Source organism: Elephantulus edwardii, unplaced genomic scaffold, assembly GCF_000299155.1.
Source record: "Elephantulus edwardii isolate Elephantulus edwardi_28Jun2011 unplaced genomic scaffold, EleEdw1.0 scaffold00255, whole genome shotgun sequence".
Classification (NCBI taxonomy): Eukaryota; Metazoa; Chordata; class Mammalia; order Macroscelidea; family Macroscelididae; genus Elephantulus; species Elephantulus edwardii.
This window is the reverse complement of record NW_006400005.1, coordinates 2,910,180-2,926,118: the sequence shown is the minus strand read 5'-3', so window position 1 is coordinate 2,926,118 and position 15,939 is coordinate 2,910,180. Positions and strand designations below refer to the sequence as shown.

General features: G+C 39.0%; 1 protein-coding gene and 1 pseudogene across 1 annotated transcript in view; both read right to left on the bottom strand.

Moving 5' to 3' along the window:
- The window catches only part of LOC102871452, a 19,300-nt pseudogene extending 10,686 nt beyond the window's left edge, over positions 1-8,614 (bottom strand).
- Positions 8,615-8,790: 176 nt separating this feature from the next.
- The window catches only part of LOC102871045 (ubiquitin-conjugating enzyme E2 Q2-like), an 8,510-nt gene continuing 1,361 nt past the window's right edge, over positions 8,791-15,939 (bottom strand). The window contains exons 2-3 of the mRNA XM_006899401.1: positions 9,506-9,741; positions 8,791-8,863 (exon numbers count right to left, since the gene is read on the bottom strand). Of these exons, the coding sequence (XP_006899463.1) occupies positions 8,791-8,863; positions 9,506-9,741 (309 nt within the window). The remainder of the gene's footprint in view (positions 8,864-9,505; positions 9,742-15,939) is intronic.

Below are 15,939 nucleotides of genomic sequence, written 5' to 3'. Positions count from 1 at the left end.
CACCATGACCAAGTGGGATTCATAACAGGGATGCAAGGATGGTTCAACATAAGAAAAACAATCAATGTAATTCATCACATTAACAAAGCAAAGAACCAGAACCACATGATCTTATCAATTGATGCAGAAAAGGCCTTTGACAAAATCCAACACCCTTTCCTGATGAAAACACTCAAAAAAATAGGACTAGAGGGGAACTTCTTCAACATAGTAAATAGTATATACACAAACCCGAGAGCCAATATTCTCCACTTCTTAAACAGTATGTCTCAGGAAACTCTATGAACTTCAATAAATTTTGATAGTTGTAGAGAGGCTTCAGGGCTTTTGTTCATAGGGTCACTATGAGTCGTGCTCGACTCAAAGGCAATCAACAACAACATGATGGCATATCCAATATCCTTTGCCAACACAATTCAAAGATACCCATTTTCTTGGGCCTTCCCTATTCATTGTCCAACTTTCATATACATATGAAACAATTGAAAGTACCATGGCTTGAGTCTGGCACACATCAGTTTAGTAACATCCTTGGCTTTTTAGCATTTTTCAAACATTCTTGACAGCAGATTTGCCTAATGAAATAAATATACACTTTACATTTTTATTGTTGTACAAACCCGAGGGACTCATCTACTATGACTTAGTATCAGCCAATGTTTGCTGCTTTTATTTTGTAATTTTTAATAGTACAATTTTTATTTTAACTGTGACTTTAATGAAAGTTTACAGAAAAATTGGGTTTTCATTCATTCATTGTTGTATATTTTTCCTCCCTCTCCCTCTTTTCCAGCTCCCCCAGTTCATGTTCTTTTTAAAAAAAACTGTTGTTGCACAATTTCCTCCCTCTCCCTCACTTCCTCTCCCCCTTTCCTAGTCCTCTTTGTAATGCATCTCTTCTTCTGGACTGTTGTATTACATATAATTGCTGATCATATATTCCTTTTAAACACTTCTTTCCTTTATCTGTTTCAATACGGTGTTCATTACCTATCCACTCTTTTCCTAGTCTCCTCCCAACTCCCCATGTCAGTATTGCTTTATAAGAGCTGGAAGCAACCCAAGTGCCTATCAACAAGCAAATGGATATAGAAAAACTATGGTATATTCATATAATGGAATACTATGCAGCACTGAAAAACTATAAACTAGTAAAACATTACACAACATGAGTGACCCTGAAGGACATTATGCTGAGTTCTGCTTCTTTTCATAAGGCTTGCATGGACCCAATCATTAAAAAGTGGAATTACAGGCCTGCTTTATTGTCTATCTTACTTTGGAAGCTCTGCTGAAACCTGTCCACCATAAACAATGTTGCTGCTAATGAAACACTATTAGCATAGCATCCAGCATCACACCTTTACACACACTACCATTGTATAACAAAGAAATAATGAATGGTTTTTATGAGCATAGAAATTACAAGAAAAATAAATACTTAGGGATTTAAGTATTTCATAAATATACCTGTGAGCTGCTGAGAAAATTGACACAGACAAGCAATTCACAAAGACATGAAGATATTCTGTACAATATAACTCTCTATATTGCCCAAAGATTACATTTAGATCAAATAGCCATCTTTAGTGCCTTCAACTGCTTTCTTATCATGAGACTCTTTGCCTCTGCCTCAGCTACAGAAGCTTTGCTATTCATTAAGTATCTAAATATTATTGCTTCCTGAGAGTAACTAGTGATGTAGTGGCTGAAGTGTTAGGCTTCTAATCACAATGTCTGCAGCTTTAATCTATTAGCTGCACTGAAAGAGAAAGATATGGTAGTCTGCTTCCATAAAGATTTATATTCCTGGAAACTTTATGGGGCAATTCTACTCTGTCCTGTACTATTCTGTCCTACATGGTTGTCAGAAGTCAAAATCAAGTTAATAGCAGTTGGTTTAACTTATTTCTGAGACTCAATTCAATTCCACCTGAACTGTGATTATTTTTATTCTTGCTAAGTGCCATCAAGTCATAGATGACTTATAGTGATCTTATGAACAAAAGACCTGAACACTTATATAAATTTCATCCTTTCTCCAAGTTCATAGAATTTCTGGAGGCAAGCAATTTTGTAAGTGGATGCCACTCCTGTTTCCAAGCTTGTTTTAATTGGGGAGCTCCACCGAACACTGTTCATCATGGGTAACCATTATCGTATTTGACACATCAGTGTCACAGTGTTCACCATCACAGCAACCATGAGTTACCTCTGTACAGCAAATAGACCAGTGCTATATTGCTTAGAAAAATGTTTGCCCAAAACCATTTAAAACCAAGCCCAAGGGCCTGCGACCCTCAGGACCAGATGAATTTAAGAACCAAGTCAAAGTTCAAACTCCATGAGCTCCATCATTCCACATCCCTCCATAATCAAGCATTCTCATTGCTCTCACCACCCCAAATTACTCTTCTGGAAGTATTTCGTTGCTTCCCCAATCTCCTCCTATTCTGATGCTACATACTTCTTCATATATTCCAACTTCTTAAATTATTTGTTCAGCATATAAACTGAATACACTTGAGGAAAGGATAAAGTGCACATCTTCCTTGATTTTAATCCATTGTATATTCCCTTGCTCTGTTTGTATAACAGCTTCGTTTTAGGTGTAGGCTTAGGTATAGGTTTCATATTGTTGTTGTTGTTGTTGTTGATTACCATTGAGTTGTGCATGACTCATAGTGACTCCATGAACAGATTATCTTGAATTTTAATGATTTTCTTTGCATTTAAATTATTTCAATTGGGTGTATTGTGCAATCTCATATTGTTATATAATTAGCAATAAAGCATGCATAAAGCTGCATTGTTCTGTATAAAGACACTGATGATTCAGTTTTAGAATTCTCCCCTTCTATATAAGTGGGTTGCTGCAGAAAGATGGGCAATCTCCCCCCATGCTATTTGTAGTTTCTGAAAATCCAACAGTGAGTAAGCTATGAGTTGATTTGGACTCTTGTTAGTCCTTTGAAAAGGATATCATGCTTGGAAATGTAGAGGGAAGCTCTTCCAGGAACTGGATTGACACAATAATTTCAACAATGAGAGTAAGCACAATGGGAGTATGAGAATGGCACGTGATCAGGCAGAGATGAATATATTGTGCTCAGGGTTGCACTTAACAATAACAACATGTAAGTTACCAAGAGTTCTAGTGGTATTATGTGTAACATATTGGACTGCTAACCTGAATCTACTAGACTTTTGAAGGGAGAATGATAGGTATATCCCTAACACAGAGATTGATAGACTTGATTCAACAGCAGTGAGATTTTTAATGTTAGATATCACCTTTTTTCACAATTTTATTTTATTTATTACCAATGTGTGATGTTGAACACATTTCAGTGGGGTTTCCAGACTACAATGGGTTAGGAAGAAATAGCTGATGTTCTACTTCCAAAAATAAGTTAAGAAAAACCTTATGAATGGCAATGTATGATCCACCACCAATTGGGAAAGCGGACAATATTTTGATCCTTTGAATATAAATGTGAGAATCTTTTCTTGATGTTGAGCTTCAATCCATATTGAAGGCTACAGTCCTTAACCTTCTACAATAAGCACTTCACGTCCTCCTCAGTTTCAGCAAACAAGGTTGTGTCATCTGCGTATCGCAGGTTGTTGATGAGTCTTCCTCCAATCCTGTGCCAAATTCCTCCTCATGAAGTCTAAACTGAGTGATCTGTCCCACAAACAGATTGGAAAAAATATAGAGACAAAAAGCATCCCTGACACACTCCTTTCCTGACTATGAACTATGCAATGTTTCCTTGCTCTGTTCTGATGACTGCTTCCTGGTCCAATTATAGGTTTCACAGAACACAATCAAGTGTCTGGGATTCCCATTCTTCTCCAGGTTAGCCACAATTTGTTATGATCAACACATTGAAATGACTTTTCATAGTGAGTGAAACACAGATATTCCTCTAGTACTCATTGTTTTCTGCCAAGATCTGACATTGGTAATAATGTCTCTAGTGCCAGGGCCTTTTCTAAACTAGCTTGTATTTCTAGTAGTTCTCTGCTGATGTATTCTTCCAGTCATTTTTAGATAATCTTCTGCAGGATTTTGCTTGCATGTGATATTAGATATTGTTCAATAATTTTCACTTTCCTTTGGGTCACCCTTTTTTTCAAATGGGAATAATATGGATCTCTTTCAGCAGCTGGCCAGGTAGTTACCTTCCAGATTTCTTGGCACAACCTGGTGAGCATGTCCAGGGGAGAATCTGTTTGTTGAAATATGTCAGTTGGCATTCCATCAATTCCTGGGGCCTTATTTTTTGCCAAGTCCTTCAGAGCAGCCTGAACTTCTTCCTTCATCACCGTTGCTTCTTGATTGTATGTTGTTTCAAGAAATTCTTCTGTGTCAGCAAGTTCTTTTTGGTACAGAGTCTATGCACTCCCTCCATCTTTTTTTATGCTTCCTATATTATTCCATATTTTGCCCACAGCTTCCTTAAGTACTTGCAACTTGAGGCTTGAATTTCTTCTTTAGTTCCTTCAACTTAAAAAATGCTGAGCAAGTTAAACTCTTTGAATTTCTAGCTCTTTGTATATTTCATTATAATATGTTGTCTTCCTGAGCCACCCTTTGAAATCTTCTATTCAGCTCCTTAACGTCTTTCTTTCTTCCCTTTGCTTTGGCTTCTTGACATTCTAGTGCTATACTTAGAATCTCTTCTGACATCCATCACAGTATTTTCTTCATCTTTGTAATGTCTCTTCCTCTTTTTAAGGTCTTTGTAATGACTTTTTTTGCATTCTTTGTGGATGATATTCTTGATATCCTCCCACAGCTCTTCTCGTCTTTATTAATTAGTGGTTCAAGAACTCAAATATGTTTCTGAGATGATTTTTAAATTCGTGTGGAATAGACTCAAGGTCAAGATTCTCACCATTGTGTCAACTGGAAGCACCATGATAGATGGAGAAGAGATTAAGGATCCTAACCATTTCCACTTGCTTGGGTCCACAAACAACACTAATGGCACCAGCAGCCAGGAAATCCAAAGACAAATTGCACTGGTAAAATCTGCTGTCAAGGACCTCTCCAGAGGGCTAAAGCATAATTTTAGTCTAGGAACTAAGATGTGCCTGATATAGGCCATGGTTTAAGTAATTAACTTGCTATGCATCAGAGAGCTGGATAATTACTAAGGATGACAGAAGAATTGATGCCTTTGAGTTGTGGTGCTGGAACAAAGTATTGAACATACCATGGACTGTCAAGTGCACAATCAAGTCTGTCTTGGAGTTGGTGAAACCAAATTTCTCCTTGGAGACAAGGATTTTGAAGCTCTGTCTCATATACTTCAGATGTGCTCAAGAGGGACCAGTATCTGGGGAAGGATATCAGGCTCATAAGGGCGTATGGAAAATGGGTGGATGGACAATGCAGGAAAGGAAGATTCCAGATGATATGAATTTACACAATAACTGGGGAGATGGGGGTAGGTGTGCTACAGTCCGTAAGAATGGTTCCGTTTGGGCAGATTTCAGATCTTTTGCACATAGCGTTGCTATGAGTCGCAGATGACTCAACGGCACATAGTAACAACAACAATAACAACATATACTTACTATCTCATCCTAGTCTAGAAACCCCAATAAAATGTGTTCAACATGGAGGAATCACATAAAAATACCATCAATAACATTAAAAGCTTATTGCTGTTATGTCAAGACTATCAATCCCTGTAAGATGAATTATTGGTATACCAATTGACATTTTGCAACTAACAGATGCACCCTGGATGTGCTCAGTAGTCTATGCCAGGAAATTTGGGACTGTGATGCTGAAGAAGAGTACTGAATATCCCATGGACTGCCAAAAGAACAAACAGGTATGTCTTGGAGAAGGTGCACTCAGAGGGCTTCTTTGAGTCAAAGGTGATAAAACTTCTCACATATTTTAGGCATGTTGCTAGGAGAGGCTATCCCTTAGAGAGGGACCTAACGTGAAAGGTAGAGGGTTGGCAAAAGAGAGGAAAATCCTCAACAATAGGGATTGACACAGTGACTCCAGCAATGGGCTCAGGTTATCAGAGATCATGAGCATGGCACAGGATAGGACAGGTTTAATATCTGTTGTCAAAGGTCACTATGGGTTGAACATTACTTGACAGAACCTAACAACAACAACAACATATATTCACTGCTATGGGAAAGCACACTTTCTTCTGACAGCTGAGTATTAGTGCATTAAATTTGCAATCTGTTTCTATTTTCCCTTCTTTTTGGGAACAGGAAGTAATTCTTATTGTCTCTATTTCCTGTAATAGTTATTGCTACCATTAATCTTCTCAATGAGTTTTTCAGAACAGGATAAATCTACCTCCAATGACTCAAAAAAATGTAGACAAGTTAAAAATTATGGCATTTTAATCTGAGTTGCTCTCTTTAATTTTTTTAGGTAAACACTTTAAGATAACAGCCTCATAAGAGCTAAGTGGAGCTATGGAAAGAGAAATTTTAAAATTCCAATAATAAATGAATGTCACTATGGAAATGTTCAAAGTTCATGTTTTCAAAATATATAACACAGTAGGCACAGAAAGGTGCTTGATAAATATTATTTGAGGATCTGTTAAAGCATGCCCAGAATCTGAAATCTGTCGTGTATGGGTGCACCAACTCGGGCCTGCCATTCTCAATCTAGACTCTCCTTCTTTTCGGGCTTGTTTGAACAGTCCATAGAGTTATGTTTGATGAGAGAGAAATGTATTTTGTTTCTCCTGAGAGGCATCAGTCAACACTACTAATAACAGATCCTAATTTTGAAATGTTGTTGTTGCTGTTGTTTAGTGCCATAACGTCGCAGGCGACTCATAGCGACCCTATGAAGGAGAATCCTCAACGCTTGTGTGTCTTTCATACGCTCTCCAGGTTCATAGGGTTTCCGGAGGCAAGCTATTATGGAAATGGATGCCACTCTTCACTTTGGACTAAGAACATGAATAAATTAATAATTTCATGTGGTTCTAAATTCCTGAAATAAAATTTTAGTTATTTAGTACCGATTAAGCACTTGTATTATGGCAGGAATTGACAAAACACCCTTACAAGCATTCATACGTAGTATTCCCTTTAAGAATTTCTGTAACAAGATATCACAATCTGGAGAAATTGATTGGCTCACTGCTCTGGTGGTCTAGACATCAGCAGGACAGTACTTTTTTCCTGTTAACATCAAGGGACAAAAATCCCTTGTATTCTACATGTTGGAGCTCCTGCTGATTCTTGGTGTGTTTTTGTTTGTCGATGCATCATCACGTGGTTTTGCTTCCTGCAATACGTCTCTTCTTTTTACAAGAACACAATTCAGTTGGAGTTAGAATTCAGCCTTCTTCAGTATGGCCACATGTTAAATGATAACATTTTAAAGACTCCACTTCTAGACAAGATCACAGTCACAGATGTGGGGGAGAGGACACAATTCAAACCATAACATGCAATATTTACTTTAAAAATACTTGCTGGATTTCTGTTTTGTATTAGACATGCTCTTATTTATGTATTACTCTAACTCCATGGGAGCTTTTGTGGCCCAGTAGTAAGAAGCTATGATGCCAACTGTAAGGCATATGGTTTGAATCTATCAGGTGTTACATGGGAGGAAGATGGGAAATCTCTGTGCAATGTTAAGTGTTTGAAAACCCCTGGAGGAACAGCTATGAGTCAGTTCCAACTTGACAGAACAATAGCAACAACAACAACATAATTCCATGAGTTATAATAAAAACACAAATGCCAAAATAGTGCATTTCTATATCTCACCTGAATTTGGAGATCATCTCAAGAGTACATGGATACACTGAACACTGATGATTAAAGAACAGGCCAGTTGTGGATAACATCAAGGACAACACACACAAATAAAGGGTTGTTAGAAAGACAGGAAAGAAATATAAGAGCAAAATGAATGTCAGAAGAAACTCAAATTTACTCTTGAATGGAGAGAAGTAAAGCAAGGAGAAATGATGAAATAAAAGTGAAACATAAGCCTTTAGACAGCAAAATGAAATATTATAAAGAAATGTGAAAAGATCTAAAGTTAGAAAACCAAAAGGGAAGCATACACTTGGTTGTTCTCAAGCTTAAATAACTGAATAGGAAAAAAAGCAAAAAAACAACAAAAACCTGAAAGATGATAGAAGGTTTATAGAGTCACTACACCAAAAAGAATTGACACTGAATCATTTCAGGAAGTAGCATAACCAAAATCGAATGGTACTGCAAAAAGAAATTCAAGCTGCACTGAAGGTGTTGGCAAGAATATAAGCTTCCAAGAACTGAAAGAATACCAACTGATGTTTTTCAACAAAAAATTATAGCCATGGACATGTTTGTTAGCCTATGCCAAGAAATTTAGCAAGCAGGTACCTACCTGTCCAACTGACTAAGAGAGATTCATATCTGTGCTTATATATATTTTTTTTAAATGTCATCTAAAAGAATGTGGAAATTATTGAAAATAATCAACTCAACTTAAATATCATCATCTCATTACCACCGAGTTCACACCCACTCATAGATGACCCTCCAGTGAGTTTCTGTGGCTGTACATTACATGAAGGAGATTGCCTGTCATTCCCTTAAAGAACATCCGGTAGATTTGAACTATTGGAGAGGCTCAGCCTTTGAGTTAACAGTATGTCACCCTATGGATGTGGCTTCTCTCATGTTATATAAACATAAAATTTTGCTGAAGATAATATAAACTTACGGCTATTTTAAAATTATCTTCAGCAAGATTTTTACTTTATCACTGACAAGGAACTACTAGAAATTCAAGCTGGATTCAGAAGAAACCATAGAATGAGGTGTTTCATAATTGGTGTCAGATGGCTCTTGGCTGAAAGCAAAAGAGTATCAGAAAGATGTTTACATGGGACACTTTTGTTTTTACTATAAATAAAACATTCAACTGTATGTATTATAAAACCTTATGAATAACAGTGAGAATAATGAAAGCTCCAGAACTCTTAAGTGTGCTCAAGTGAAAACTGTACATAGGGACCATGGAGCAATAGTTTGAGAAGAACAAAGGGATGCTCGTATGGTTTAAAATCAGGAGAGTTATGTGCCAGGGTTAAGTCCTTTTATCTATTCATTTTGTATGCTAAGCAAATAATCGGAGAAGTCAGAATATATAAAGAAGAATGTGGCATGAGAATTGGAGGAAGACTTAACGAACAACTGCTGATGTGCCTGCTTGCTTAAATGACGAATACTTGAAACACAGGTTGAAGAAGATCAAAGTCGTCAATATAGGTTACTCTTCAATATAAATAAAATTAAATCCTCACAGTTGGATCAATTAGCAACATTACCAATCAATGGACATAAATCAAAGTTATCAATAATTTTATTTTACTTAGATGTTTAATCAAAATACACAGAAGCAGCAGTAACATACTGATGTGGGCAAATTGACTGCCAAGAACCTGTTAAAAGTATTAAAGAGCAAGGGTATCAATATAAAGGTTAAGAATACCTGGCCAGCTTCTTCTTCTCTGAGAAAACACCAAATGGCTGATGACGCTGGTGCAGCGGTAGGGCCTGGAGGCCCTGGGGGCCCTGGGATGAGAGACCTCGGTGGTTTCGGCGGAGGCTTCGGTCGTGGTCTGCGGGTCGGACCGCGGCTGTGGACGGGGCCGTGGGAGGGGTCGCGGAGCTCGAGGAGGCAAAGCCGAGGACAAGGAGCAGCTCCCTCTCACCAAACTGGGCCACCTGGTGAAAGATATGAAGATTAAATCATTGGAGGAGATTTATCTCTTCTCCCTGCCCATCAAGGAATCTGAGATCATCGACTTCTTCCTGGGCATGTCCCTCAAGGATGAAGTATTGAAAATCATGCCAGTGCAGAAGCAGACACGTGCTGGCCAGCGGACCAGGTTCCAGGCCTTTGTCGCCATTGGAGACTATACTGGCCATGTTGGCTTGGGCGTCAAGTGCTCCAAGGAGGTGGCTACTGCTATCCGTGGGGCCATCATCCTAGCCAAGCTCTCCATTGTCCCTGTGCGGCGTGGCTACTGGGGGAACAAGATTGGCAAGCCTCACACCGTTCCCTGCAAGGAGACTGGGTGCTGTGGCTCTGTGTTGGTGCGTCTGATCCCTGCACCCCGAGGCACTGGAATCGTCTGGGCCCCTGTGCCTAAGAAGCTGTTGATGATGGCTGTAATTGATGACTGTTACACCTCAGCCAGGGGCTGCACAGCTACCCTGGGCAACTTTGCTAAGGCTACCTTTGTGCCATCTCAAAGACCTACAGCTATCTGACCCCAGATCTCTGGAAAGAGACGGTGTTCACGAAGTCTTGTAAAGACTCACACCAGAGTCTCCGTGCAGTGGACTCAGGCTCCAGCTGTGGCCACCACATAGTGGATTTTCTGTAACAAATAAAGTGAATTATGTTCTAAAAAAAAAAAAGAATACCTGGCCAAAGTCATAGCATTTGTTTCATGAGCATCTGAAAGTTAGAACATGAGTAGAGATGGCAAAGGAATTGATGCTTCTGAGCTGTGCTGGCAAAGAATATTGAATATAACATGAACTACCAATAGGGAGGGGAAAAAAGTCTATCTTAGAAAATGTGCAGCCAGTGTGATCCTTAGAAGCAAGAAGAGTGAGATGTCGTCTCATGTACTTTGGGAGTGTTATACGGAGGGGCCAGTCCCTAGAGAAAGACATCATGCTTTGAAAGATAAAGAGAAAAAAATGGAAAAAAGATCCTCAGGAAGATCGATTAACTCTGTGACTATGACAATGTACTTGAGCACAGCAGACAATGCAAGAATGGGGCAGAATTGACCAGGATCTTGGTCCTTGAATACAGAGTTGCTGTGATTTGGAGCCCACTCAACTGCATCTAATAACAACTAATATAACTACATAGAATAAGAACTCCAGTTATTCTCATTATGCACGGGGGCAACAGATTTTCAAACTAATGATACTTACAGCAGTCATATGATTAAAAAGTGGCAGAATCATGATCTAGAGCTCAGAATCTAAGGTGCTAAGTCATATGTCTTTGTGCTTCCTACAAGACACACATCTGAGATTATAAAGGTAAGTGCTAATGTATAATGACTTTGTTCCATAGAAAGAGCACAGAGATGAATTAAGTGAAGGTGAAGTAATTTCACTTTAAAAAAAGACATGGAAAGAATTGTCACAGAGGAAGATATTTGAATGGCAAAACAGACACATGAAGAAATGCTCCAAATCACTGGCAATAAGACAGATGCAAATCAAAATCACAATGAGGTACCATCTCCAGTAGCAGTGGCAAGGTTTAACAAGGCAGCAAGCAAAAAATGTTGGAGAGGATGTGGCGAAAAAGAAACATTATTACATTGTTGGTGGGATTGTAAAATGGTGCAGCTATTCTAGAATGCAGTTTGGTGCTTCCTCAAAAAGCTGAAAATAGAAATTCCATATGACCCAGATATTCCACTAAATGTTCATGTCAAAACTTGAAATATGTCTCGTTATGTGCCATCGAGTCACTTGCGACTCATAGTGACCCTAAGTACAACAGCCCTAAAACTTGCTCTGTCCTTTGCCAATCGTACTGCCTCTGACACTCTCATTCAGATTACCCCAGTCACTGAATCAATCCACCTCATAGAGGGTCTTCCCCTCCTGCGCTATCCCTCCAACCTCCCAAGCATGGTGTCCCTCTCCAAGGACCTGTCCCTCCTTACAGCATGTCCAAAGTATGTCAGATGAAGCCCCAGAATCCTTGCCTCCAAGGAGCAGCCTGGTTTAATCTTCTCTACGATGAATCTGTTTGTTTTCTTGGCAGTCCATGGTACCCTCAATACTCTTCTCCAGCACCACAGCTCAAAGGCATCAATTCTCCTTCTATCCTCCCTAGTCATTGACCAACTCTCTGACACATAGCAAGTGATTGCAAAGACCATAGTCTGTATTAGATACACTACTTAGTCTCCAGAGTGACACCATTGCTCTTCAGTACCCTGGTGAGGTCCCTAACAGCAGACTTTCCCATCACAATACATTTTTTATTTCCTGGCTGCTGGTGCCAAGAGTGTTGACCGTGGAGCCAAGCAAACTAAAGTTGTTAACAATCTCAATCTCTTCGCCAACCACCCTGATACTGAGTCACTGTATCTAAAGGAATTGGCAAACACAGAAGAATTTAATGAAACAACATATGAGCAAGAGCCTATGGTGATGAAGGAAGAAGTTCAAGCTGCTTTGAAAGAAATAGCAAAAAACAAGGCCCCAGGAATAGATGGTATACCAATTGACGTATTTCATCTAAGCAATCCTGCCCTGGACGTGCTCACCAAGTTGTGCCAAGAAATCTGGAGAACAACCACTTGGCCAATTGACTGGAAGAGATCTATATTTGTTCCCATTCCAAAGAAGGGTGACCCAACTGAATATGGATACTAAAGAACAATATCATTGATTTCACATGCAAGCAATATTCTACTGAAGATTATCCAAAAGCTACTGGCAAAGTACATCAGCAGAGAACTGCCAGAAGTCCAGGCTGGGTTTAGAAGGGGTCGTGGAACTAGGGATATTGTAGCTGATGTTAGATGGATCTTAGCTGAAAGCAGAGAATATCAGAAGAATGTCTATCTGTGTTTCATTGATTATGCAAAGGCATTTGACTGTGTGGATCATAACAAACTGTGGCTGACTCTGAGAAGAACGGGAATCCCAGAACACTTGATCATTCTAATGTGAAACCTATACTTGCACCAAGAGGCAGTCATCAGAACAGATCATGGTTCAAAATTGGGAGGGGTGTATGCCAGGGATGTGTCCTATCTCTATACCTTTTCAACCTATATACAGAACAGATTGACTGAGAGGCTGGGCTCTATGAGGAGAAGTGTGGCGTCAGGATTGGTGGAAGATCCATTAACAAACTGCGTTATGCAGATGACACAACCCTGCTTGCTGAAACTGAGAAGGACCTGATGCACTTGCTGCAGAGGGTCAAGGACTGCAGTCTTCAGTATGGATTGAGGCTCAATGTCAAGAAGACAAAGATTCTCACCACTGGACCAATTGGCAGAGTCAGGATGGAACTTGGAATATACCCTGAGAAAAGAACTGAAGCACAAAATGAGATTTGTACACCAACGTTCATAGCAGCCTTATTCACCATCACAAGAACACGGAAACAGACTAGATGTCCAACCAAAAATGAATGGATTGAGAGATTCTTGTACGTTCACACAATGGAATACTATGCAGCACATAGGAGCAATGATTTTGTAAATTATCACCTAACTTAGGAGAGACTGTAGAGCATTATGCTGAGTGAACTAACTCAGTCCCACAAGGATAAATATCGTATAAAAAGCATTATTGTAGAATAAGTATAAGGATCCAAGGGGGGTGGCAGAGGGTGGAAGCAGAGGGATGAAAATGTGCAGGGAGAGGCTGAGATTAATCATGAGGTTGTACAATTTGATCGAGGCAGGGTGAGGGAAATGAAAAGAATTTATTTTTAAAGGCAATGTAATTGAATTTTGTAAATAAACTAGTGGAAAATTTTTTTTTTAATTATAAAATTTTGTCATGAGGAAATGCATTTTCAAAGCTCATTTACTTCTCTCTTTCCTAGTTTAAAGAAGCTCTGATGGCCTAGTGATTAGGGAGTTTCACCATCAACCCAAACACGGGTGGTTAAAATTCACTAGCTGCTTCTTGGGAGAAAGATGGACAATCTCCTCCCATGCAATTTACAGCCTCTGAGAATCCACTGGAAGGTTAGCCATGAATCAGTTCTGACTTGATGGCAATGAGTTTGAGGATCCAACCCCAAGAATAAGCTAGATTTGGCTTTTAACCTACACAGAGGCCCTTTGGAGAAAGGCCTGGCAGTGTACTTCTGTAAAGATTGGTGGTGTTGGTGGTGGTGCTGCTAGGTGTCCTTAAGTCAACTTTCAAATCATAACAACTCAAATGTGACTGTATATAAATTCTTGCTCTGTGGTTGTAACCTTTATCAAGTCCATCACCCATTCTTTGTCTTGTGGAACTGTTGAGTGAGTTTGAATTACTAATATTTTGATTAGCAGTCAAGCACTTAGCAATCACTCAACCAGGGCATACCCTACAAAGGTTATCTAGCCAAGCAAACTCTACAGAGAAGTTCTGTTATGTGTGAGGTTATTTCGAGTTGGAATCACACTGCTGGAAATCATTTTGGTTTTCTCCTAGCTGTGCCTTAACTTGGAGAGTGCTGGTAAGTGCTTATTCATTGCCTCTTTGAAAGGAAAGCTTGGTTTGCAGCACTTGCCTATTTTCATGGTGTAAATTCTCATCATGGTTGATTTCAGCATGACATCTCAGAGTTGGGAAGATATGAGATAATAATCAGTTCTTGTGAGCCGGTTCCAATATATCACTGTTTAAACCATTAATATGGGCTCTTAGAAGTTGAGACAAATTTTAGACAAAAACTATATTTAAAAAAATCCAGAGTGAAGAAGCAATTTTCCCTGCAAGATTATATGGTATTCGATCAAAAGTTATTGAGCTCTGGTGGTCTAGTGGTAAGGACTTGTACTGCCAACTCAAAGGCAAACAGCTTGAAGTCACCATCAACTCTTTAGGGAAAAAAGATAGTCACTCTCCTCCTCTGCAACTTATACCTTCTGAAACCCTCTGGAGCATCAGCTATGAGTTCATTCCAACTTGATGGCACATAACAATTCATACTTGCAAGACTTTAAGTAGTTTCTTGGGTTATGAGATGATCTCAAGATTCTGGGAGTAAAAGCAGCAAATTTCTCAAGGTCCAGAAGCCAGTGTTGCTAAATGATTTGCTGAATCATTTGTTTTATAGGCCAGTTAAAGTCTCTATCAGTAAGGAGGAACAAGGAATGAAAATATTCCTAGAAACTCATCCAGGAAATGCTTTAATATATGATGCATATTCAGAGTTCCCAATGAAAACTGAAGCTGGGAGAATTTCCACAGCACGGCTGGGTTGGCAAAAGATTGTCATATTGGGAAGAACCGCTCTCTGCAGCAGGTTTCATTTCTTGGTTCATAGGATGAATCAGGGCACAGCCTACTCTGAGATATTATTGGCACAGGAAATACTGACTCCGATATCATGGAATAATACCTGGGTGTAGAAATGGTCTGGGGAACTTAGTGAGCTGCATGAATCTCACCTAGCCTTCCCATTTACTCACCTCAATAAAAAACAAAAGTGCTTGTTTCTTACTTGGCTCAAACCAGACCAGACTGCTTTGGATGCTTGCCTTACTGACCCCAGAAAAAACCCTTTTATAACAGTATTCAATCTTTGCATTCCCTCTGGACATTATCAGCCTTGACACTTTCCATGATAGTGAAAGTAGATTGTTCCCTCCTTCAACAAAGTAACCACAAAACACTGAAAGTAAGTTTATTTATTAATACGTTAAAGATTTCAGAAAATCCATGGAATCTATACAAACCTATATTTAGGAGGTTTGCAACAAGAAAGGATTTCTTAGTGGTTTTCTCATAAGTGGATCATATTGGGAGAGAGTGGAGCCTAGAAGTTTCCAGTGGTCAAAACAAAGTCAGATGTCTTATTACATTTAGTGATAAGTAGTGAAGTAATAAGTAAGGATAAGTAGTTTTGCTTCAATTTAATATGGAGGACAATGTGGGTGGGTTTTGATGTACCAGTTTCCTTGGAGTTAGATCTAACTCATAAATATGAGGAGAATCGACCAATAACCCACATAGTTTTCATTGGCTAATTTTTTTGAAAGTAGACCATCTTCCTTTTTTTATTCATTTTAATGAAGATTTACAGAAATTTTGGATTTCCATCCACTCATTGTTCTACTTTTCTCCCTGCCCAACCACCCTCCCCAGTTCACTCTTATCTTTGAAAAGTAAAAGAAAAATTCCTTCATTGGTATACAATCC